General features: G+C 35.4%; 1 protein-coding gene across 2 annotated transcripts; it reads left to right on the top strand.

Moving 5' to 3' along the window:
- Window positions 1-1,732: 1,732 nt before the first annotated feature.
- Window positions 1,733-23,856, top strand: LOC110095396 (golgin candidate 6). 2 transcript variants are annotated; one of them, XM_028698979.1, is made up of 19 exons: window positions 1,733-2,077; window positions 4,023-4,075; window positions 9,366-9,472; window positions 9,559-9,686; window positions 9,775-9,974; window positions 10,060-10,133; window positions 10,227-10,296; window positions 15,196-15,249; window positions 15,349-15,444; window positions 15,645-15,695; window positions 15,766-15,855; window positions 15,998-16,111; window positions 16,204-16,275; window positions 16,380-16,565; window positions 19,859-19,959; window positions 20,108-20,153; window positions 21,737-21,802; window positions 22,120-22,890; window positions 22,995-23,856. In XM_028698979.1, the coding sequence occupies exons 3-19, from the start codon at window positions 9,420-9,422 to the stop codon at window positions 23,568-23,570; spliced, it is 2,748 nt and encodes a 915-aa protein (XP_028554812.1). In that variant the 5' UTR covers window positions 1,733-2,077; window positions 4,023-4,075; window positions 9,366-9,419; the 3' UTR covers window positions 23,571-23,856. The 2 variants fall into 2 exon arrangements, with proteins under 2 accessions (XP_028554812.1, XP_020676587.1); XM_020820928.2 differs by lacking the exon at window positions 9,366-9,472.
- The last annotated feature ends 2,977 nt before the right edge of the window (window positions 23,857-26,833 follow it).

Below are 26,833 nucleotides of genomic sequence, written 5' to 3'. Positions count from 1 at the left end.
ATAGGGCATTCCGGAATGTTTCTTGCGCAAGGATCCGCCATTCAGTGATCGATGCCCTCGCACGCCCGCAAACGGAGTCACCGCATCAAGCCATCTATCTTCGTGTGCAAAGGTCCACCAGTAGTCGTGTCTGCCGACGATCCGTTTGCCAGGTATCTTCGCGCGCTTCTTCAAGAAAATCGCTCAAATCCGTGTCGGGCCAGGTTGACCTGAACTCGAAGCGGGTCAGGTTCGGGTCCCAAAAATTGACCCGTTTGTAAAAATGGGTCAGGTTTGGGTTGACCCGAATAGTGTGGGTCAGTTTTGGGTTCGACCCGAACCCGACCCGTGACCCGAAATTGACACCCCTACTAGTAATCATGAGTATTATTGCAAGCATTGAAGTCATGAGCATACTACTGAAGCTTGCAAACAATAGAAAGAAGATATTAAAATGTTGATTTAACAGAGATATCTTCATCCATTCACTCAAAACTTATAAGCTCAAAATAAAATTAATCCAACTAGGAGGTAACAATAACAAAGTAACTATCAAATGGTCAAAAAAATTGAAACCATTATTGAAGGACCCCTAGTGTCTTCTCAAGTTCTCCTCACTACCCTAGAAGAACCAGCACTGAAGAAATCTCAAGCTAATCAATCCATCATATTTATTGATTCTAAAATGGAAGGGATTTATACTCCTCACTAAGATTCACTTGTCATTAATACTGGCATTAGTCATCCATGCAATAATTTTAAGAGAATCCTTGTTGATAATGAAAGTTGCATTGATGTTTTATTCTACTCCATATTCCTCAACCTAGGTTTAGTTAAAAAGAAAGCTCCAACCAACTGTGCGATCATTATATGGATTTGACAATCTATCGATATGGGCTAAATGCACAATCACACCCCTTGTGACATTGGGTGAATTCCCTCGACAAGCAACACATATGATTCAGTTTGTAGTAGTTAAGCTAGAATTGTCATACAATGCTGTATTTGGGATATCCTTGCAATCAATCTTTAGAGCTATCACTTCTGCATCACATATAAAACAAAATTTCCAACTCTAATTGGGGTTGACAAAGTAAGTGGAAACCAACAAGTTGCTCAAATTTGTTGTCTCAGGCAAGCTCAATCACGAGCATTAACTTTGAGTATTGAAAACTTTTATATTTGAAAAGAAGATATGGTATAAAGGGCTTCGCTCGTAGAAGAATTAATTCATGTGCTTTTATCAGATGCACATCCCATATATGTAGCACAAATTGGTTCTTTGATATCAGATGAGAAAATTATTATAATATATATACATATTATTTATGGCAAAATCAAGACATTTGTCTGGTGGCCGACATGCTTGAGGTTGATCCCGAAGTGATCACACATTCTCTTTGGATAGATCCCTCCTTCAAATTAACTATTCAACAGAAAATTTTTTTTTGCACTAGATCGTTTGCAAGTTATCGAGCAAAAGGTTAATAAACTTATAGACAATGAATTAAATCTTCATAAGTTATTAATATATTTGTAGTAAGAATAAATTTTGGTCATTTAATATTTATTTTGAAAAAAAAAATAAATTGTTGAGTATTTAAAAGGATCAATAAAAATTTATGTCATTTTTTTCATAAAAAATAATTAGAAAAAACATAGAAAATTTTAATCTATTTTTAAATAAATAAAATACGCAACTAATCTATATTACAAATAAATTTAATCGAAATCTCATATCATAAAATTTTTCGCTGTAAGCCCTTTCGGCCCAAACCTACGTTCCCAAGTCTGGCAAGTCATTGGTGTCGTACCACAGCGGGCACTGAGATTGAATCCACCAGGTTCGATCTGTCGTCCTCATCCGCATCCAGATTTACGCCCTTTCCGATCGCGGCGCGGCTTCTACAGCCATCGCTTCCGAACATCTTCCCTACTCGGGTACTTCTGAGCTTGTCCCTGACGCGTTGCGGCTTCCCTTTTCACTGTCTTTCTTTCCTACAAGGAGGAGTTCTGTTAGTTTCCCGATCAATTTTGCTTTCCTCCCCCTGCCCTCCAATATTCGGTCATGGACAGTCAACGCCGCCGGATATCATCGGTAGTGTGTCGTAATTAATATTTCTGTTGTGTTTACTGTTCTTCAATTTTTTTTTCTATATATAGTTAGCGAATGTACAATGCAGCTCTTCTATGAGGCGAGTTTGTGGTATTCAGTTAGAACATAATTCAAGCTATGTATTCAGTTAGAACATAGTTCAAGCTATGTATGCCATCTTATTCTAGCTTGAGATCAGCTCTACTAAGCATTGACCCAAACGGTGTTGACTTTGGATTGATAGCCTGGCTCTGAAGTCCCGTGTGTTTAAGTTGCTTGGCATGCTCTAATCTTTTTTGTTGATTAGAAGCACTTTCTAAATGAACTGAAGCTTTGGTTGACTAGTTTTGTTTCAAGAAAAGCTGGAAACTTTAAGCAAATTTTAGGAACTTGTAATTCCTTATTCTCCTTATGGGAAATAGAAAAAATATGGTTATCAAAGGTCAAAACTAGAAACTTTAGTAAATTCTTGGAAGAATATGATAAATTCTGTGTTTCCTGTTTATTGTTCCTTATTCATCTCATTAAAAACCTTTCTTTTGATATTAGTGAAGATACCATCATGACCTTCAAATTGCTTATCTTGATTTACTATGGATACAATGTCATCGTATTCCAAGATGCCATGTCATGTGACCTTGGAACCTGGAATCTTGACGTGATGTTTGTATTTAAGTCATGCAAGAAGCTGCATGACTATTCACAGCAAAATAAATGTTAGATAATTGCTTTGATTAAACATGAATGCGGCCTCTTGTTTTTTATGCATGTTTTTTTTTTTTTCCCTTTTTCTTAATAGATTCAGGGCATCTGCTTTCATTGCAGATGATGGTTCTAACCTTTCCTTTTTTTATTGAATGACAATTGAGCATGTGAAGATGCCTGTTCAATATGCTATTTGACAGTAAAAATATATAATTCTTTAGTGAACCATCAGAACTTTTCTTTTTCTCATCGCCACACTTATAAATAAGATAAAGTTTCATTCATCTTTTAAATTCAGGAGTGGAGTCTAGTGCTGACATAAGGAACTACCATTGAAGTATTGGTCTATTCTTAATTGTTTTGTCTATTGTGTGCTTCAATGTCTAAATGCCAATGAACATAAATCAATTTGCTTTGATGGATTTATTTACCTTATCTCTTTTATATATTGTGTGCTTCCATGCTAAATGCTAATTAGCATAAATCACTTTGTTCTGATGACCTTATTTACCTTATCTCAACTATCCGTGGATTTTTATTTCATTAATTAATTTTTTCCTTCTTAACTATTCATTTTTTGTTGGTTATTGTTTGGCAATGTCTTCTCTACCAACTCCTAGACAAGTTGGGGTATGTGTAGGGTGGCTGTTGCTGTCGATGGAAGTAGCTATAAAATGATTGATTCAACCAGTAAAATCTACCTAGCTCATTATGATACTTCAACTACTGGACATTACAAGAGTTGCCCCGATCCCCCCTCTCTCTCGAAACGCACGTGCACACACGAAACAATGCAACCCATTAAAGTGAACATTGTATTTAAGATTGAAATATAGGAGTTGAAAAAATAACTTGCTATGAATCAATCATGGAATATAAATTTTGGTTTTCTTATTACTTGCTTTTATGGTATTGAATTGAAATTGTTAAGATTTATTGAAATCTCATTGGTAATGAATAGCTTGCGATAGAATCTTCCAACTGCAGGATTGTTTTCTTTACTTGTTTTGTTTTCAAGTCTTTCATTTGAAATTATCTATGTCATACATCATAGCTATGAACATTCCATTTAAACTGTTTACACTTCATTTTTTTTTTCTTTTCAATGTTTTATTAGCAAAACATTTGTTTTCTTACTGTTTTCTATGCAATTACTTGCCATATTATCCACTTTCAATGAAACCTTAACTATGTATTTTTTTCTATGTGTAAATGAACTTCAAATCATGAGACTTGTGTGCAGGGACTTGGTGGTCTTCTCTTTTGGGGAGACAATTCTACATCCAGTGAAGATAGGTAAACTTCTTAAAATTTTTGTGCTAAGTTGTAAAACTTAATTTTTTTTCATAGATTTATCCTCAAAGACTAATTTTTTCTTTTTGTTATTTTAATATGAATAAATTTCTCAAATTGATAACTTCATCTTTTTCCTCGTGCTAAGTGATCATTTGTTTGATACTAAATAACTTAGTTTTTATTGTGCTTCTAAAGAAGGTTGCTATAAGTTATAGTCGTGCTGAGAATGGAGAGTAACTAGAAGTAGAATTTTGTTATCTTTGCATTAGAATTTTTGGGATAAGGGTAATGATAATGATGATGATAGTGGTTGTGTTCAATTTATAATTTTGTTTGTATAAAATTCTTAAAGAATGCAAGATGTTTGTCAACGTAAGGTGGCAAAATGGCATATTAGAATAAATCTCATTTTGTTCTTGCAATTTAGGGTTGCAACTATGGTACAAAACTTGCTTGCTCACATTGAACTTCCATTTGTAATTTCATTTTTGAGTTTAACCCATTCTGTGTATGCAAGCCTGCAAAACATGTTATCCTCTTGTAATACTTATCTGGACCTAACTCGTCCTCATTATTTAAGATTTAAGAAACTCAGTTTATGGAATCAGATTTTTGTTCCTTCAAAACGAAGCATTAAGTGCTGTGATTGGTTAATTCATTGAAATGCAGGCCTTTGTTAATTTCGATGTCTTGTTTTATATATGCTGCAAAATTTTCTTAAAAAAAATTGCCTACATGCTTTACTAGGACCAACCAAGAAAATAATAATCCATGAAGCATGGGATTAAACACAATAGATTATATGGTAGAAAACAATGGAAAGCTATAGATTTAAACTAAGTAGAGATCAACATCATGTCTGTTGTAAATATAAATAAGTATAGTTGTGTATGCAAATGTAACAAATGATAAATCAATTCCAGCATGGAAGAAACGCTTGAATCTACATCGTTGTGTGGACATTTAAAAAGAAATATGGAAAGTACTGTAATTCGACATTGACAAATTTGCAATGTAAGTCAATGGAGTTAAACAATGGAGTTAAACAGGTAACTCAACGGAAATGAACTATGAAATTGAAGGAGTAACTTACAAAGATGACAAATGACATTAATAATTAGATCAAAGCATGGTTAGTGTTAGAGGGGCCAGGAAGAAAAAAATTCCTTTTGATTATTTTGAGCTAATAGCTAAAAATGGAATGATAATAATGAACGGAAATTAAAAGCAACCTAGGAGCTCTTTTGCCCTTTAGGAGCTTAGCACACTTATTGAGAGAGTGCTTTTACTCTTACAATTACTTTGCTTTGATTCTGAGATGCACTTGGACATAACTGCGGTATGTCTATTACTTTTTTATGCCTAGAGAATGTGATGTGAAACATTCAAGAATTGCACATGAAATTCATTAAGAATCACAAAGTTTACCAAAGTAAGATTATGCTTTCCGTAAAATAAGATTCAAGCAATTTCCATTGATGAAATGTTATGATAAGCAGTTTCAAGCTAGTGTTTAGGCACAATTAATGATGAATCTCCAAAAGTTCACAACAAAGCAAATGTGGAAAATTAATAAAATCCCACGGCTAATGTTTAGAAATTTCACAATGAGTACATTGCTCACTCACACTCAATTCGGGTTAGCGGGAGAAGGCCTTTAGCAAACTCAACGATGCCACGAAGATGGTGGCCACACCAATGGCCTTTAGCCACGGAGAGGTTGACGGTGACGAGGAGGGCGTGAATGCTTGGCTCTCGAGACTCCAAGTGTACTTTGAAAGTTGTCGGTCGTAGATGCTTGCAAGGATCGGGACGACTCTCTCCAAGTACTCTTCCACGGTGGTTTCGTCTTCAAATCCTACGTCGAAGCACGGCGATCGCAAGATGTTAATACTTCCGTCGGCGTTGAAGACTAATCCCCACTCAAACTCCGGATCCGCCATGCATGCTTGATGTTGGGGAATTCTTCAAGAGGAGGAGATTTAAGTGAAGATGATGGAGGATCCTTGCGACAAGAGGGGAGGAAGAGGTGTGGGAGGCCAAATTTGGGTGATGAAATGCACTTGATATCATAACTCCCATCTAATTCAAATTGAAATTAAATCTCTTCATGAAAACATTCCTAAATTGGATTTCCAAATTAGGAAAGAATCGAAATTTGAAATTTCAAATTTGAACCTTGTGGATGGAAGGGGTCGGGTGGATGACGGGGGCGTCACCGGCAAGGTGGCCGGCCGGAATTTGGGTGGTGGTCGGCGGCGGGTTCCTCACAGGGGCGGAGGCAATATGAGGAGAGGGATTTCTTGTGGAGAAGAGGGAAAGGAGATGGATGGGAACATGATCGAAAAGATAGAAAATTCTAACCACGAATCGAGGACTCTTCCAACGATTGGTGAGCCTTGCGATTTGCTCCCCTTGGAGCTCTCTCTCTCTCTCTTCTTCAAGCTCTCATGCAAGAAGACAAAGAAGAACAAAGTAGATTTTCATTTCAATCATCATTCACCATAATACAACATGAAATGACCTATATATAGGTCCCAACACAAAAGAAAATACAATGACTCTATTGCCCTCGGGGCTACACTCATGACTCAGCTTATACTAAGGGTACAATAGGAAATAAAAGAAAAATGCATAAAAGAAATACATAAATAACTAGAAATATAAACTCTGAATCGCGGCCGTCGATCTGCGCTGTCTACGGCGATACACATGTCTGAACCTCTGGTCGATGTCCACATTAGAATGAGAGCATTTTTTTGGTTTCCATGTGCTTTTAAGTTAGTTGTAGGGAGAAGATCAGTACAAGTACTTGAAATTTATGAGAAATATGATAGAAGGCTATGTAGATTTATGAGAAAAATGCAACTTGAATTCAATTTCTTCTGCAATTATGGATTGAACTCTTCCATTAAGTTAGATGATTCTTGATGCGTTAAAGTTAAATAAATACACTTAACATATGTTAGCAATTTGTCTTTGAGTAATGATGACGAGGAGTAAATTTATTGAGAAAAATAAATTGATGGCATTTTGAATAGGGTTCTACTTTAGGCTCTAATTTCTTACTTATTTTTGAGCTATTTTCCCCCCTTTGTTTTGGGGTTGTTGGGTCTATGGAAAGACACCATCTCTAAGAGGCAAAAGAGTTGGAAGATGAGGGGCAATTAGCGATGAGCGCATGCATCATGGAAAAAGGTTTTAACAATGACGAGCAAGGGTGTGAGCTCGTGCTAGAGGGGCAAGAAATAGAGACCAAGCGAGGAAAGCCTTTTCGAACAATGTTTGGTTTAGGTTCGAAGCAATGTTCTAACCGGGTTAGAATCATGTTCGAATCAATTTTAAACTAAGGTTCAAATTAGGTTTGAACTAGTTTGAATTTAGAGTATTCAACTTGTTTCGAAAGGCTTAGGACTCCAATAAGTAGTCCGCATATAAAAGTGGTTATCCGACATTTGGATTATTTTGGTCCAACAAGTTTTGGATGTTGTTTGTCCAAATAAAAAATATAATGGGCATATTTGTACAAATCAATGTTTTAAAAGGGATAAAAAGTCAAACTTCCCTTATTTAATGAAGTTAAAAATTGAATTTTCAAATAAATGGAATCCAAGGCTAAACTTTAGTAGATAGTACGCGAGGACACCAGATGAACAAATCTTTCTGTGTAAATGATAAGACTAGCTATTGTATTTTCCTCAAGAAGAGGAATGCTTTGGCAAAAGCTACAATCTTTAACTCACAACTGCAAGTTGGTTTAGCAAAAAAAAGGAAACAATGCACAGAAGAAATCCATTTCATTGGGGTTGAAGAAAAAGCACATTGGATGTACTTAGTTGGGTGGAAGCTTGTTCTATTGCGAAGACCACTTCCATGTGGATGGCAAATTTATAGACATAATATTTGAAATGGAAACACCTCATCATCATTATAGAAATGGAAGAAGATTTTCACATAAATAATTAAAAATTTTCATTTATTAATGAAGTGAATGCAAAGTAACTACCGGTGTTATCCTTAGGATGCAAATTTTCTATCAAATCAAATCAAATTTAAGTGCTATTATATTTCAAGATCTCAATCAGCTCAGTTTATGAAAAGCCGTGGTCATCTTTATTACCTTTCTCTACTTATGTCTGTATTTACAAAATGAAATAATACTGAAAGTGGATATTTATAGTTATGATAGTGCTTTCGGTGTGTTTAAACTTTCAAATGATTCTGGCAGTCAGCAGTTCCAACTATAATACAAAGTTTGTGGGAAGATTAGGTAAGGACTAAGGAAGAACCTTCCAAAGACAGTGATACACACATCCGAGTATATAGCCAAAGGAGGAAAGTTCTTAATATAGGTCAAGGACTCAAGGTCCATGCAAAGTGGCTCCAGAAGGTTCCAGTTGCAGTCTTCCAGCTTAGCCGATTATCCCAGCTGCAGTTTAGCCTAGATAGAGATTTCCAGCTGTAGGAATTAGTTTAAATAATATTTAGTAATTATATATTTTAATGTAATTAGCTTGTTTATTTTATTCAGTTTTCTCCCTTTGACCCAAATTGGCTGATCCAGTAACCAAACCGGTCTAGCTCTAGGGACCGATAACTATAAATAAGACCCCTGCTGTAATGTTCTGGGTGGGTAATAAAAATTTCTATTTTTTTTTTAATCTCTCTTTTCCCGAGTCTGCACCTACCGTAAAGGTGTTCTCCAATGCTTCTTAATTAGCCAAGAGTGTTGGGCAACAGCTTATATTGTTAGATTCCACTATAATACAAAATAAATGGGAAGATTGGGTAAGAAATAAGGAAGAACCTTCCAACGACAACAATACACATCCGAGCATATAGCTGCAGAAGGAAAGCTTTTAATATAGGTCAAGTTTCACACAAAGAGGCTGCCGAAGTTCCAGCTGCAGTCTTTTATTTATTTATTTATTTTTATTATTATTATTTTTAAGTTCCAGCTGCAGTCTTGTCTTCTAGCTTAGATGAACATCTTAGCTGCAGTTTAGCGTGACAGAGATTTCCATCTGCAGGAATGAGTTTAAATAATATTTAGTTTATATATATACATATTGCAGTTAGCTTGGTTTTTTTATTCCGTTTTCTCCCTTAAACCCAAACCAGCCCATCTAGTAGTCAAACTGGTCCAGTTCTAAGGACTGAGAACTATAAATAAGACCACTGCTGTAATATTCTGGGTGGTTAGTGAAAATTTCTGTTCACCTTTTTTTTTTCTCTCTTATATGGATTCCATACCTACTCAAAAAGTGTTCCCCCCAATGCTCATTGACAGCGAAGAAGATGATCAGTTTCATAATACCAGATTTTGAGGAGAATATAACCTAAGATGTATTTCACTGTTAGATGTAGTACATGCTTCGTAAGAGTTGAGATAGGAATGTATGTCACTTGGTTCATATCCTTCAAATGTGTTATTGCATTTCTTTCTAAAAGAAATTAAATTCCATTAATTTTCTAAATAACAGCCACGTTGAACAACTACTGGACCGAGTAAACAATGGTGTTTTAGCTGAGGATAGGCGTTCTGCTGTAACTGAACTGCAGCAAGTTGTTGCAGAAAGCAGCTCTGCTCAGTTGGCATTTGGTGCGATGGGTGAGTTGTTATTTACTTTTTTGTAATGTAAAGTACTATATTTAAAGCCACTTCTATGTAACATGTTAAATGTTTCTTTTTCTTACAGGTCTTCCCGTACTCCTGTCTGTGTTGAAGGAAGAACGTGATGATACTGAAATCATTCGAGGTGCTCTGGAAACTCTAGTAAGCGCAATCACACCTATTGAAGCAGTAATGGGACAGAAGAATGAGCTTAGACCAGCTTCAATGAATGCTGACCTCCTTTCCCGTGAATCAGAGAGTATTTCTCTTCTTCTCAGCTTGTTGGTAAGTTCTTTTTATTTTTTCCTTGACTTCCATTTTTCTGCATTGCTATTATTTATGCGGTCCGTATCTGTTGTAATGTTGGCAGTCAGAAGATGATTTCTATGTCCGGTATTATACACTCCAGCTTTTGACGGCTCTTCTCACACATTCCCCCAATAGGTAAGATTTACCTGTCATGTACCCATTATGCTTTGTTGTTGATTAGCATCAGCGCATTTTTGGATTCTTCCGTTGCTTTTCTTACCCTCCTAGGTTACAAGAAGCTATTCTTTCCATCCCTCATGGTATTATTCGCCTCATGGACATGCTTATGGATCGTGAGGTGCAAATCTTTTCCCTGTATTTTTCATACAATAATCATTAAACTAAACCTTTGTTTTGCGTGTAAGATGTTTTTAAAATTTTAAATTTCACTTTCATTTAATCTTGACTTTTACATTCCAGTGCTGCATTACTTTAATTACAAATGTTTCCTTCATTTTGGTTTTAGATATTGTTGTCTATAGTCATTTGGGTTTCCATGCAATGGTGTGCTGGCAATTGTTGGTGATAGTTTGATTTTGGCTCAGTGCAGGTGCCAATACCTTTCATTTTGCAGAAGGAACTTGTCAAAGTTTGGCACCTGTGCTCTTTAATGATTAGTTCCATCTAAAAACTTCAAGTCACATATTCATCATTTGGCTCTTTTCCATGAAGTATAGAGTTAGAGTTAGATGCTGACCTATGTGGATTAGTATGCGTTAGTGGATTAAGGACCAGATATATGAAATTTGGTAGTTTTTTTATAACAACAACAACGGCAAGCCATTATCCCACTATGTGGGGTCGGTTACATGAATTATTTTTCTCCATTGTTTCCTCTTAACAGTCAAATTCTCATTTAAATCTAATAAAAAAAAGGTCTTTCTAATAGTAGTTTTTGTGTAAGAGAAATATACGTCTATATATTTCTATGTTGTTATTGCACTAACAAGAAAATTTATTAGAAATGAAGGAAGGTAAATAACTGTTGATTATTGAAATCATGAGTGCCTGCCTCTTTTATTGTATGCATTTAATTGTCCCCATTTGCTCGTTTTACTTGCAATAATGCAAAATTGAGAATGGCGAACCTTATAGTAAGACCTTGAGCTATCAGTGGAAGCAGTCGGGCAACAATAGTATAGGCACTTAAGTTAATTAGCAATGACGAGTATTCTCGTTTGCAGTGCAGCAGGCATTTTTGGGCTAATGCAAAGCGATGATTGCTCTTGTGGAACAACTTTGACATGAATGGTTGCATCAACTAGAGGAAACTCAAACATGTAAAGAAAGAAGGTGAATAAAGAAGGGGTTGCCTTTCGGGTTTTGTTAGAACTATTACACTGTGCAGCCCATGACAAGGAATATGAGTTCTAGATTATGATTATGATTTAGTTAGGTTTATGAATTAGAATTTTGTTCTTATTAATATATAAAGCATACCTGAAGTTTTGGATATAACATAAAGCCCTTTTTACTCTGCATGATGTATCATTTTTACTTTAAATTATTCTTTAACCAGCCCCCTATGCCCATTCCTGCAATCCTGCCCACCAGCAAATTGTCATTATAAGCATTTGTGCAATCTTCCTTGATTAATTTTTTTTTTCCCTCTTGCTTTTCCTATTTAATTTTTTGAATGTATATGTTTACTTTAATATACAATTGATAAGGACGTATGTATCCAGTTGAGTTTTGAGTCATGTTTTTGAGCTTTACTTAAGCTTGAGTTGCTTTGAACAAGCTCAACGCCAAAGCTTGAGCTTGAGGTGCTAGAGTTTTGGTGTAGTTCATCACCATAGTTTCAATTCAACTCATTTGTGAGCTTGATCTTGTAAAAAAACTCTATAAGCTGTAGTTGGCATGGGGAGGAAAAAGTGCCTTGAGTAGGATTTGATGTGGAGGAGATGGCATTGTTCATTGTTATTCTAGTAAAGTGAAGTAGAAAGGAGATTAATCATGTATCCATTCTAGAATGCATCAAGGTCTAAGATTTCTAATACAAATTTATATGGAAAAGTCATCCAACAAAGCACACAAACTTCTTAGTTGAAATTTTTTTCAAACTATTAATCCTTAAATAATAATTCGTTAACTTCGATATAAATTGAAAATATAATAAAAATTAACTGAGATGAAAATTTATTGCTCTTCTACTAGAATTTACTTATTTAAATTCAGGATCGAGAAAGCCATAGTGCCACACAAATGCTTTTACATTCACACACTTCTTAGAAATCAAATTGTATCAAACTTGATTAAGATCAATCAAACTATCGAACCAATAACAAAATTTAGTACATGAAATAATAGAAGGGATACAATTCACCAAAATAAGCAAGCCTTTCGCTTGTGCAACGAGATACCTTATCTCAAAATTTTTCAAAGCATCTAACTTGATTAAGGAATTTATTATTTAAAGTTGCAGGATTAACACATCCAATTAGAATATTATTCAAGAATCAATTGAGCCATTTGTACATGCCTCAAATCCTTATTTATAATTATAAATCCCTATGAAATTTTCTTTTCATCGATCAAGAGAAAAAAAAACCTAAAGAATCATTCTCTAAAGTCATAAAAATCCTATAACAGAGAAGAAGATAACAATTGGCACTCGATAAGATGGAAGGAGCTGTTAAAGCCATAGATACCACAAATGTTGTTGGGGTCAATTAATAGAAGCCTCACATGTTGTATATGCCATTAGACTAGGATTGTAGGGAAGATCACAACAGAAGTTCAAAAGTTACTTATGGGTCACCGCTCACATTAATTTTGCTCGGGATGAAAAAATTCGACCACTTCTAATTAGTCACAAAAAAGATGTCCTAACCCTAGTACAACTCCTACTTAAAGAAAATATAAAATTAACACCAAATACTAAACAACCCTCACGACCGGTCCGATTATATCAGTCAATTGTTTTAGTTGACATTTATCTATTTTATAGTGGCAATAATAAAAGGAGAAATAGAAATGTGCAATACCCCCTATTTGGGTGGTTCTTTCACACTCGCAAATAGTGCAATAAAAATACCCTAAAAATTTTAGGGTGTCCAAAAAGCCTCCTATTTGCAATTAGGTTGCAAGGAGAATTTTAATTCTCAATTCTCTTCCACCTCGATTAATGTTAGAAATCACTTTGAGCTGCCAAAGATTTTAGAAAACTTAGGGAGCCTAGTGGTTTCACTTGAAGGAAGGAGGGTAGGGATCAAGGTCGCTCCTAAAGATTTCTCTATCCAAGATCCTAGCTTCTCATGACCTCTCCTTGGCATTCTGTCTTTTATCACCAAAACTCAATGGTGAAAGTCAAACACCTTACCTGGACAAAAAGTCATGCTCTTACCCTTTGCTTGAACAAAGAGATGCTCACCCAAATTGATTCAAAATTGGTTAAATGCAAGCTGACGTAGACAACAAAGCATTGCATCAAGAGTCCTACCAATTGTTTTACCCCGACCCCGATAGGACAAATTCTATGGTCTCCGTGGTTATCCACTTGAAGCATCTCATTCATTGGCATAATAATTTGAGATTGGGTGGTGGCCTTGCCCTTAATAGATTTAGGGACTCATTGGGTATTACGAAAGGGCTCCTGAGAGAACATATGCCAAAGTATGCTGCATGCTCTTGTGGCTCATATTGTGTAACTATTTTTACTTGATTAGAATCTCTTATAAGCAAATATGTAAATCCCCTTGTTGTCTTTGGTCACATCTATAAATACTAGGCCATTTAAACGTTTCTTCTCATTGTCATCCTCAAATTTCTAACCTCTAAGAGCCTCTTTCTCTGGAGAACTAGGAGCTACCAATACATGACTTCATACCGGGTGTCAGAGAGGATTCTTTGAACTCCAAGTAGGTTGGACTTGCCAAGTCCTTCTTTTTTACTCATTTGCTGACGAGTGTGTCAAAGACTTCTCCTGGGGGCCACAACCCTCCAATGAGGGATTGATTTCTTGTTTGATTGCTTATATGCAGTAGTGGTTAGAGCCTAGATTGTTTGTCTGCATTCTACTCTTCTGGTCTACATAATTGATTCCGTGTATAACAAGTAATTATATATATTGTTAGATTTTTGTAATAAATTATAAATATAGAGTATTTACTAAATTAATACTGATATGTTATTTAATATATTTATTTTATATATTATAATCTTGTATGCATTTTATATATTTCAATTTTATTTCTAATATTAGCTTAAAAATCACATAATGGAGAATGACCTTTATTTATAAGATTTAAACGAGAATTTGACTTTTAATAGGACACAATGGAGAGAAAGGATTCATGTAGCCGACCCCACGTAGTGGGATAAAGGCTTGTTGTTGTTGTTGTATTAGCTTAAAAATCACATAAGATGTTTGCCTTTTGATGATCCTATTAGGAGAGTAGATGTATTAAATCTGACATATATTAAGAAAGGTAGAGGTAGACCTAAAATTGGTTAGAATGTATTAAAAATTACATTTTTGTTAGATTTAAATTACAATTTGACTATTAATAGAACACAATGGAGAAAAAGGATTCATGTAGCCAACCCTATGTGGTGGGATAAAGGCTTGTCATTGTTGTTCTCTGTGTCTTGCTTGCCCGACTTCGTGGTTAATTTTTCATCAGGTTAAGGTACCGAATCATCGTATCTACTCTTTTTAAAAATTAGTTTCTAGCAAAGTACTATAGAAACTTATACTAAATTGGTATGAAATGTCCCACTGAGTGTGAATTGAGGCTAATTATCTGCATCTTAGATGCTTGAGTAGCCATACTTAAATCCACCTAACATACTAGTATGAATTTGGTGGCATCTTAATATTAATTGCATAATGCTGTTGATTTAAGGTATGGAAAATTGGGGTCTTGTTTTCTTTTTTGTAAAATTGAGATTTACTGATCTAAATCATCACCATTTATGCTGAGGGACTTTTGCTTTAACTAGTTTACACATCCCTCTACCAAGTCAATTTTACCTCTCCAGATCTGTTGGCCTTCCTTTGCACTTTCATGAAGTGATTGAACTTAATTATCCATTTACAATAATGTGCAAAGAAATATGCCAAAATTTCCCTTATGTTGTCTATAATTTGTGTTTGAAGCCAGTAGTCATTAAGCTATTTGTGCAAGACAACTTTTTTGAGACAGATCCTGCCACCTGCTATTCTCTTCAAACTGATTTCTGCTTTATATAACAGGTTATCAGAAATGAAGCCCTACTACTCCTTACATACCTAACTCGTGAAGCAGAGGTGAGCTTCCTTGTTGTTTTCTTGAAAATTTACAACCAATTACACTCAAATTTTCTAATAGCCTCAACATGTGGAACATTTTGGCATCTTGTTTTTTAGGAAATTCAAAAGATTGTTGTTTTTGAAGGAGCATTTGAGAAGATATTTAGCATAATTAAAGAGGAAGGAGGGTCTGATGGAGGTGTTGTTGTCCAGGTAATAGGTTTATAGTTTAACCTAAAAACTTGCTATTCACTTTTTCTACCCAAAAATAAGTTCAAGTTTTAGGCAGTTGAGTATTTCTGAATAAGCAACTTTGAATGCTGACATTTTTTTTTTAAAAATTAGATGATATATTAATGTGAAGTATGCTGTTAGTTTACTCATGCGCTTTGATGTTCTTGCTATCATAATAGGATTGTATCGATCTGCTGAATAATCTCATTCGAAACAATGCTTCTAATCAGGTTTGCCCTATCGACTTTGTTTGCCATTAAACGACAGTACTTATTCTAACCATTAGATCTCATTATTCAGATGTTGCTCAAGGAAACTATTGGATTTGAACCTCTGATATCAATACTGAAACTCCACAGGGGAAGTGCTTATAACTTCACACAACAGAAGGTATAATGAAGCGGACACTTCTTCAATCTAATATGACACATATCTACTCTTTTAATGATGAAGATGGCATTCAATGGATATGCAGTTCTACCGGTTCTGACTAGTTTATATTTTGAAATGTAAACTATTGTCTTTTTAGTAGACAATAAATCTTCTTCATGCGCTGGAAACTGTTGACTTGCTTCTGATTGGGGGTCCAGAAGGTGAGCCAACAAAGGATGCTAATCGATTATCTAATCAGACTTCATTTGCTCAGGTAGCTAAAAGACTTGGATGCATTTGAATCTTTATTAGTTAAAAGGTTTGCTTTAACCCAAGTTAGAATTTTCTTTTATTCAACAAATGCAGAAGAAAATTTTAGACCATCTTCTGATGCTGGGAGTTGAGAGTCAGTGGGCTCCGGTTTCCGTGCGCTGTAGGGTAAGACATTTCATTGTCATTGCAAATAGTGTTGAATACAATTCTTGCTTTTTTCAGTTGTTGTCAGAGCTTCTACTAATGTTTATGTAATATTTTTTTCTCAGGCATTGACTTGCATTGGCAACTTAGTTATAAGAAATCCCCAGAATCGTGATGCGCTTGCAAGCAAGTTGGTTGGAGAGGAACATCATTCTGAACCTGCCCTTAATGCCATTCTTCGTATTATCCTGCGTACCTCTGTTTCTCAAGAATTTGTTGCTGCTAACTATGTTTTCAAGTGCTTCTGCGAGGTTATCCCATCACGACCTTGCCCTAATTCATTATGTATTTTACAAAAATGTCATGCATTTTTATTATTAGTCCTGCTACATTATGTTCTTACAACATTTTCTTTACTGTTCTTTCAGAAATTTGACTTTAATCTTTAATAGTCACCTTCTAAGAACACGCTTATTGATGCTTTGTAGTACAATTCTTTTACTTTCTACTTTCTGATATGTACTTAAAGATTTCACTTAAAGCAAAATATTCCAAAGAATCCCAAAGTAACTGGAAACTCTATGATACCGGATGTTTATCCCAAGCTTTTCATGATCTAAGGTCCTTCTGGAAACTAACAGGTTTTGCAGGTTGGAAGGAACAATTTTCTTCATATCTGTAGAAAACACTTCATCTAATCCTATATTAGTCAAAATTATATGCACATATATTGAATAATTTTATGACCAGGTTTTTGGCTTGATCTCAAAACCATATAGTAAAGATTCATCTCGATTGGACCCTTGAAATAAGGTTTGAAAATTTTTGTGCAGTATTTTGCCCTTTTGAAGATTTAAGAGGAATAGGAAATTTTTTTTTGGGTGATTGGCAAAGTAAATTCTAAATTTTATCTCTAAGGTAACTGTGGCAAAGTAAAGATGAATTTTGCTTGCTTGTTTCTTGAAAGAAGAAAAAACGCAAGCATTTCCAATCTAAGATTGAAAATTTTCTCCATTTCTTAATAAAATACACTAGACGTGAACCCTACAAAATGATTCCTTTTTTAATGGAGAAAGCAATAGGCTTTGCGGTGTTATGTTAATTGTGGCATTAATGGGTGTGATATACTATTCATTAAGACTTTGTATTATGAGTACTGAGTGTTTTCATTTCCAAAATAGCTTGGTAAATTTTGCTTTCTATGCTGAAGAATATTGGCACTGCGTGACTGTTCTAAATTCGTTTAGAATAAAGAGCTTTGTTATGTTATGTTTGCTTTATCTTCAAACTTGTTCTTGTTCGTAAGCCGCTCTAAATCAGGAGTCTCAAATGAAATCTAATCAGTGGCTTCAAACTCTTGGACTCCATGTGTGATAAAGACCTTTTACAGTTCCGCAATGAGTAATCTAAATGACAATGATGTTTTTTAGAAAACTTATAGAAGTATTCATGTGACTTAATAGTAATTTTCTGGTCAGTGAGAATACTAGATAAGAGGATCTTTGGTAAGAACTTAAAGTATTATTGGCTTTTAAACGTTTTCTTTGTTGGGCATGTTTAGGCTTGTGAATCGGAAAGCTTCAATATCTTTAGGACTGAAAAGTTAGTTCAAGGAAGTTGCTTTCATCTATAAGGCTGAGCTTGATATCAAAGAGGAATATCAAAATTGTTGGAAGTAAATTTTTGCTTCACTATGTTAGCAGTATTATCATGTGCAAAATGAGTTATTCTCAGTTTTTAATTTACATTTACAATTTCAAGACGTGTTTTGCATTTTTACAACAGTTTGCTAGCCCAATCTTTTCAATGCACAGTCCTTTAGTTGGACAGTGCCATGCTCAAGGACTTTCTCATAGGGAACATCCTATGCATATTTATCAAAATTGAAAGAAAGTTTTTGTTACTTAAATTCCTAAAATAATAAAACACTAAATAAAATCTAGCACTCAATTTTCAGTTTATTTATTCCAGTGCACTCTTTTTGTTTTTTTCGATTACCATAAACTTCTAAGTTTGCATCTTGGGGCGATTGGATATTTTCAATTATGCAAAATTGAAATTATGGAAAATTTGCTTACATGGTTTCATGTTTTGATTGACGTCATGTTTTTAAAACTCCAGACAAAACTGAACAGCCATATACTTTGAAATGTGACTGAACAAGGGCAGAAGAAGAGACCATGAATTGTGGAAAATAAATTTTATTATAGGGCCACTGGTAAAATTGCTTTGCACATTTTTCGTTTTAATTTACATCAGCATTTTAAAACTCAGACAAAAGTGATGGGATTCATTCTGTGGGAGAGAGTGGATAACAGGATTTTCTTTAGACCTTGGAGTATAATTGATTTTAAAATTCACTGGCTTGTTTACATTTTAATGCGGTGAATTGGAAAGCCTCAATAGACTGAAAAGGTTGTTCTGAGTTGCGTACATTTGTAAGGCAATGCTTGATATTATTGAAGAATGCTCCAGTTGTAGCAGGCAAAATATTGCTTAACCTTCTCAACGGTATTGTGTTGCCAGTTGTGAGTTTAGAGTCGTAATTTCAAGACATGTATTATGTATTTTTTGTTGTGAGTTTACATTCTTGTTAACAGTCATATTCATCCATTTAGAGATGCGACTGAAGAAAGGCTAAAGCAGGGAAAGGAAGTGTGGAAAATAAAGTTTATTATTGGGCTACACTAAAATTGTGTTGCACATTTCATGTTCTAGTTGACATGGGGGTTTTAGAACTATCCATTCATTTATAGTTACTTTAAATCGAAGGAGGGAAGCTGCTAAAGAAACTGAATTGAGGATGAGATGTTAATGAAGCTGGATTAGGGTAAGTAGGTGAAATGAGAGAAAATTCTCAATAACTTCCAACCAACTTCTTTTCTTTTGTTTCAATGGAAAATTTGATATAATTCTTGGAGTTATGATTGGGTGGTTATCATGGTGAAACCTCTTAGGACTACCTTGCAATAAAAAATATGCAGTGTAAAAGTGAGTAGATTGGCCAAGTGACATAGTCACATAGCTTCAAGTGCTGGTATTAAAAGAATTCATAGAGAAGTGGGATATGGCAAAAATTATCTGTTATGATGGATGTGTGGGAAAATTATATATGGAAGATTGCAAAATTATTATTTGAGAAAAAACCATTAAAGTGGCACCTATTAAAGATAAAGCAGTTAAACATTGAATTGAGTGATTTGCATGTATAATGGTAGGCAGAAGATACACTAATATAAATGTTAGATTAGGAATGAAAAAGGTGCACGCCAGAGGTAGCATATAGAAATCATAAAAAAAAATTGTGCAAAATAAATTCACATCAAGTGGCACTCAGTAGGAATGATTGTTGATAAGGATTCTTAAAGTTTCCCCAAATAGTCGGAGGGGTAATACTAATACAAGGGATGGTGATGATGTTTGTTTTTTACATTAGCTGATAAGTATGGGTGCTGTAGTCTTTCCTACATTGAACTTGGCATACCTATCATGGCTAGCGTTTTTGTTTGCTGCCTTGATGGCTTCATCATTTTATAGCAATATTCACAGCTATGCCTGAGTACACTTTAATGGGTTTAACATATTGATTTCATTCTTGAAACAGAAAAATACAGATGGGCAAGCAATATTGGCATCAACAATGACGGAAACAAATTCAGGTACCAATGGTAATCTTCAAGATGATGGGAGCCTTTCCTTTGGAAGGTTAGTTAAAATTATAAAGGCTACATCACTGCTGCATTTGATGTTTTTTGCAAAATATTTTTGTTTGCATAATAGAAGTATTTTCTTCTACTTTTAATCATTTTAAATAATTAATAATATTTCTGATCGTTTTACCTTTTGATTTCAGCATGCTCTTGCAAGCTTTGGTAACAACAAAAGGTGGAAATTTGGAGGTGCGGAAGAGATTTTTATTTGTTCCTGACTAACTTGTACTACGACATAAGCTAAAAAAGAGTATTATGGTTTTTGTTTCAATAAGAACTTGCGAGTGTTTTGCCTATTAACAAATTTTAACCCTTGATCTTATTTGAAGCCTATTGCCTTTTTTGAAGTCTATCGAAATATCAAAATGTTTTTAAATAATTGAACAATTTATTTATCTCGAGTTGCATATTTTAGCAATTTTGTGAAATTTAGCTCGATTGTACCTTCTGTTTCTGATTCTACCACCTATTATGATTTAGTTGCTTTGGGATTCACCTCGTTCATGTTATGCATCTTCCGAATGGAGGTTTAGCACATCAATCTTTTGTCTTCATTTGTCTGTTTTTTTTTTCAGGCTACTTGCGATAATGTTTACTTCAGCCTCTGTAATATGGTCTCAGGCCTTGGTGCACAGCTCTTTAATCCAACACAAAAAACTTAGCATACTCCATGTAACACTCCCTTTAATCTCATCTAAAAATCCATATTCTTCTGTTTATTTTGTATTCCATTTTTTTCCCTTTAATTTATGGCTTCTTGTGGTAATGTTTACTTTAACCACTATAATATAGCTGCATAGTGCATACCCTATTACACAGCTCTTCAATCCAACACACAAGAACATAGAACGCTTCTCCATTCGCTGTTCCCTTTAATTCAATCTAAATATCAGCCTTGGGAGGGAAAAAAGAGAAGAACAAGGGACATGGGCAGCTATCATGCTGGGTCATTGCAGTGCACTAACAAAAATGTCAATATCTAGACTTGTTTACCGTGTAATGTGGATCTATTAATCCCTCATAGACTAAAACTTAAGTTTGCAGCTCCCAATGCTTAAATCCACAATCTAGGCCGAAGTTCCTGCACTTCCACTTGATGACCTTAGAAAGTAGCTCATTCCCGTCTTCCCTCTGAACCTCTTTTTTTTTTTCCGGCATGATCAACCTTTAAAAAAAAAAAAAGAAGTTTCAGGTTTTGATTCTCAGATCAAGCCTACAGAAATTGGTCATGTTCATGAAATAAGAAATTGCTCATAAATGACATTTTTTTGTTCATTGCGTTGTATTTGATGTAATTAATGGTACTGAATATGTTATATTCTATGTTTCTAAATTGTTAAATCTTCTTATACCAATAACAGCAAGCCAATTGGATTTACCTTAGACCAGGAATTAAAAAACGACAACAATTTCTTGGTTCCATGTTTTTATAGCCAGAACTGATCCAATTTGGCTATGAAATATATCTAAATCAGCATGCATGATTTGAGTTGTTGTCTGTTTTTATATGAACCTCCTATTGTAAGCTTTGTCTGTACCCTTATTCTTAGGTAGGAAGCCTACAGACTTGCTACAGGAATATTCTCTCCTGATGTCGTATGACTGATTCAAAGATTAACTGAAAGCATTTAGAATTGATTTGTATTTTTGTTGTGATTATACAAATACAGTGAAACTGGTTTTCATTCTTGACTTTTTTTTTTCTTTTCAATTTTTGCCAACTTATATTCATCACATGATGTTTTTTGTACACTAATGACATTCTAATGCAGTTGTGCTCCAGAGCTTGTAGCGTTCTTTCTCATATACTAAGGGACAATGTTCACTGCAAGGAGCGTGTATGTAAATATTTTTCTTCCTTGGCGATTTTCTTTTGTCCTAGAAAGCATACTGTAGTGTAAATAATCTACTCACGGCGTGGAATGGCATTTGTCTTTTTATTTCTGAAGTTTGTGTTCGCTGTGCCATTTATTTATTAGAATCTTCTAACCCTAAGCACCTGGAGAATAAGTTTCATAGGATTTGATATGATGAATAAAGCAGGAATAAGTTTCATTTTTCTAAGCTAAATTAGCCATCAGTAAATTTACTTCATAAAATGCATATTTAACTCTATTTTGGAACTCTCATTCTTAAAACTTGACTAGGATTGCAGGTCTTGCAAGTCAAGCTTGATGAACCAGTGCCATCTTTGGGCTCGCCCGAGCCTTTACTGCATCGGCTAGTTAAATATTTGGCTTTTGCAGTCTCTCTGAATGGTAGAGATAAAAATCAATCCAGCACTAATGGATTAGGAGATAGCTCATACATTCAGCCAATTATTCTGCAGTTGTTTGTTACATGGTTGGCTGATTGTTCAAATGCCGTCAGCTGCTTTCTAGATTCACCAACACACCTTACATATTTACTGGAGTTAGTCTCAAGTCATCATGTAGGCGTATTTGTTCGAGGATTAGCTTCCTTAGTTCTGGCGGAATGTGCTCTCAACAACAGTTCTAGTGATAGTGGTAGAGATGCTTTTGCTGTTGTTGATGCCATCAGCCAAAAGATTGGACTGACTTCTTACTTCGCGCACTTCGATGAACTACAGAAGGCATTTGATTCTCACTTCCCTACGTTAGTTCCCAACAAGCCACCCATAAGGTCTAGTTCTGCGAGCATGCTGGACATAGAGGAGGTTGAGAATGATGGATTGGATCAAATGCAGGATAACCCAATTCTTGTGGCAGTTCTTGATCCATTATTTATTAATTTTGCTAAAAAACTTGAATCAGAAATTAGAGAAAAGGTGGTAGACATCTACAGCAATACAAAAAACAAGGCTGTGGCTGTTCCTTCCGATCTCGAGCAAAGGGATGGAGAGATTGATAGGGATTACATTAAAAGGTTGAAGTCTTTCGTGGAGAAGCAATGCCAAGACATGCAGGTTACATTTCTACATTCATTTTTCAGATTAGAGATTAGCTTTGTTTAATCATGTTTGTAGAATAATTAATACTTTTTTTAATTGGTTGATGATGGGGGCTACAGGATCTGCTAGCTCGGAATGCTACTTTAGCGGAGGAGTTATTGAGGACTAGTGGAAGTGAAGCACTTGAAGCTGCTGCCATGAAATCCAGCAGTGGAAGAGACAAGGTTCATTCGGAGGCCCTTCGTCGAGAGCTACAGGAAGCAACAAGACAACTAGAAATACTGAAGGCGCAGAAAGTTAAGATTGAGGAGGAAGCCAGTTACTACCAGAATGCAGCTGGAAAGCTGGAATCTGACCTAAAGAGCTTATCAGATGCTTATAACAGCTTGGAACAAGACAACTTCCGACTGGAGTCAGAGGCAACAAGTTTAAGGAAAGGAGGGAATGTGTTCCATCCTGATGTGGAAACCATACGAGCAGAAGCAAGAGATGAAGCTCAGAAAGAGGCTGAGGCTGAGCTGAATGATCTGCTGGTCTGTCTTGGCCAGGAGCAGAGCAAAGTTGAGAAGCTGAGCACGAGGCTGGTGGAGTTGGGTGAGGATGTAGACAGGCTTCTTGAAGGAATAGGGGATGAAGCTGGCTTGCCAGATGATGATGACGATGATGAAGAAGAAAGTGGAAGTACTGTAAATTGAAGAGTCTAAGTTTGTTGCAAGATCTTAAAATTCATGCTGCTGTACAGATTGTACAGGAAAGAACTGAAGGTATTTAATCTTGCCTCTTTCTACACGTGTTTAGTTGCTGACCGGGGAATTAAACTAGACATTGATCATTGTATGCAGATCTGTGTTATTGGATTTTCAGACTCGGGTAATTATTTTTCATTCTTGTTATTGTCATTTGAGCCTTCTTGTGGATTATTGTCAGCTTCAGCTATATATTTTACTTCCATTGTCGCTTTGAAAAAGTGAATGCATGACAGCCTATTATACTTCAACATGTACTTGTTCATCTCTATGCTGGGTAGGTTTACTATGGAAGCTATACCTTTATTGAGAGGTTTGATAGGTTTGATGGAGAAGTATAGAGAGAATAAGGACGATCTACATATGATATTTATTGATTTAGAGAAAGCATTTGATAAAGTTTCAAGAAAAGTGTTATGGAGAGTTTTAGAAAAGAAATGAGTTAATAATGCTTATGTTCAAGTCATTAATGATATGCATGCAAGAGTTGTTACTTGTGTTCAAATATGTGGGCTCCAAAAATTGGCGCCCCGGCCTCCCCTCTTTCGGAGGAGTTTTAACGAATTAAGTTACGGGGCAAAATTTTCAGAAGGCATATTAGGTTTGAAATAAGACACTATCCAGAGATTTCACCCTCCCACCCTCATTTTGCGAGGACTTTAGATCTGAGTTCTTGTTTTCTATAGGTGCAAGCCATTATAGTTAATTACTTCTCCTGATAGCGAGGGAACTTTCGATTAAAGCTAGTTATCAATCAAATATGTAGCATGTATTTTGCGTATAATTGCAGCATGAGTTTCGACATTGAGAGTTTGATATTTAAAATTGAAAATTTACCACCTTCTTGCACTTAAAATGGATGTTGGGGGAATGGATGATGGACCCGATCAAGATCACAGAGTCCCGTCGTCTCGGGCTCGTGGCCCATGATCTACTTAGCCAAATGAGGTAGTCTGATTCTTGTCAGCAGTCATGGGTTGTTTCATACAAGGGTACCTTGTAAACATTGGGTGAATATTTGTCTAAGATGATAAATTTAAATTCACCTTAGTTAACAGAGGGTTTTGTGTCCTATAATATATCTTATTGATTAATATCTCAAGGATTTAGTGACGTTGGGAAGCTTACGGGCTCTGGCCATGACTGTAATTTGTGATGTCATTTTGCAGCAAACCATCCGGTTTAGAGGGTCCCGGTTATAACCGTTTACCTGCGGTGCAATTTGACTGCAAAACTGTCAATTACACATGTGCTACGTCTTTACTGGCATTAGACATATTGAGAATGAATCCTAGTGGTATTCTTGACCAGACACTAGATTTTTGTGAGCCGAAGTGTATTTTCAAACTTGTCCACCTCGACAAATTAATGTGGAGGGTGAATGAATTTTGCTTTTAAGTTTTTTTATGGTTGAATTTCGACTTTTAAATAATTCAGGTTGTGATATTTTTGGAGTTTTAGATTTTCATGGGCATTTGAGAATTTGGAGGCATTTTGGATACTTGAAATTGACCCCTCTGGTTGAGATATACGTTCAACATAACCATCATCAGGGCAATATGAGAAGTTTTCATTTTGTGGATTGAATCTTGTCGACTCCGTCTACTTGCTGATAGAAGACCAGGTTCTTATTTTATGCCTTTATTGGTAAATTTTTCTTGTTTATAGGCCTTGAAAGTCTAATGTGAATGTATATAAATAAATATCTCAGTCGACGTCATGATCGTATATTTGTTTGATGGTTCAAGCTTTTGTTGACTCATATCTATCCACATAAAAGGATCATGCTTAAACTTGAGTTCACTTATTGACCTACGCAGCATCCTCAGACGTTACATGTGTGAATACATTACGCTCCCCGTGACCCATGCGGGTGTTTATGGGGTATTTTTGTAATCGTTTGTGTATACATATTTTAATGTATGTGTGGGGGTGTTTTTAAATGTTTGGTGCCGATCAGTTCTACGGGCAACTGCCATTTGAATGTGCGCAACGCTCTATTTGAGAGTTTGTAAACGCCTTCTGTCCGCTTGCATAAGTGTTGTGGATTCGATGGCGTGGCGTCGTTTAGTAGCGCGCACTAGGTCACCTTCTGTTTGTATTGATTGCAGGGTTCAACATTCATGTTCATATGTTGATATTGCATACAAGTTGAATTACATTCATCATCAATTTCTCCATGTATTGTTGACTGGCAAGCTACTGTATTTACTTGTATAGTGATTTTTCAGGGTTCATTGGGAGCTATTATATTTGTTTTAATCAGTGCCAACTGTAGGGACGTTACTTTATTTACTACACTCTCTCTATACCTCATTCATGAACACATGATTATGCTTATTGTAACTATCACGCCTCTCCTACAAGTATGGACGTTGAGCATTAATTAACATCATTTGTAGGTGACATGTGATGCTTATTGAGGATCCTGTGCACTTGCATGCATATTATCAACTGTCGATAGTATGTAAACTACTGTGTGAATAAGAAGTTTCCTATAGTAACTTGTTGGAACTCGTATGTATTGCAAATATTCTATTCTTGATTGTAGACGATGTGTTGTGCATATTATGGGCCTTCTGCTATCATTTGCAGGCAGGTCGCAGAGGAGTTAAACCTTCTAATGCTACTTGCAAGCAATAATATTTGTTGTAACTCTTCCATATATGCTCGTAGGCAAGTTACTATATGTCCATTTTCAAGTTGACTGATATTGGTAGCAGGGAGATTATTTCCTTTATAGCCTTCTTGCTTTTTCTTTTATAGGCATACTATATTCGCAGTACATGCCTGCTAGCAAATTGTCGCTACATACTCCTTGTTGTTCACTTCTGGACATATCATATTCATTGTGCACATTACAAACCTTCTACAATAGTTTGTAGGTGCCTACAACATATTCTCTATCATCATTTGCATGCAAACCGATGCATTCATTTGCATGTCATTATTGACTATTGATTGAGCTCTATTCCTCGTCATCCATCTCTTCATACGTGTTGACTGTCATCACTTACGAGGATCTAGTATATTTGTTTACACTTAAGTGACATCGGTTGTGTATAAGCTTCAATGTTCTTATTCATGAACACACTGTGATATTTATTGTAATCATTTTATCTCCAAATTGGGTTATGTGCTCATCACAAGTCTTCCTCATGCAAATGAATTGTTGTACTTATGCAAACATCAAGTTTGTGTTCATGATCATA

This window comes from Dendrobium catenatum, unplaced genomic scaffold, assembly GCF_001605985.2.
Source record: "Dendrobium catenatum unplaced genomic scaffold, ASM160598v2 fragScaff_scaffold_1199, whole genome shotgun sequence".
In the NCBI taxonomy this organism is placed as follows: Eukaryota; Viridiplantae; Streptophyta; class Magnoliopsida; order Asparagales; family Orchidaceae; genus Dendrobium; species Dendrobium catenatum.
The sequence above is the reverse complement of the archived record's forward strand: the minus strand, read 5'-3'. Positions and strand labels throughout refer to the sequence as shown.

What these genes read in the sequence shown, in the direction of transcription:
- LOC110095396 (XM_020820928.2), top strand. Translation starts at nt 2,048, where the DNA reads ATGGACAGTCAACGCCGCCGGATATCATCG. An exon ending in AACGCCGCCGGATATCATCG is followed by an intron (nt 2,078 to 4,022) that starts GTAGTGTGTCGT and finishes ACTTGTGTGCAG; the next exon opens with GGACTTGGTGGTCTTCTCTT. An exon ending in AGCAATGCCAAGACATGCAG is followed by an intron (nt 22,891 to 22,994) that starts GTTACATTTCTA and finishes TGGGGGCTACAG; the next exon opens with GATCTGCTAGCTCGGAATGC.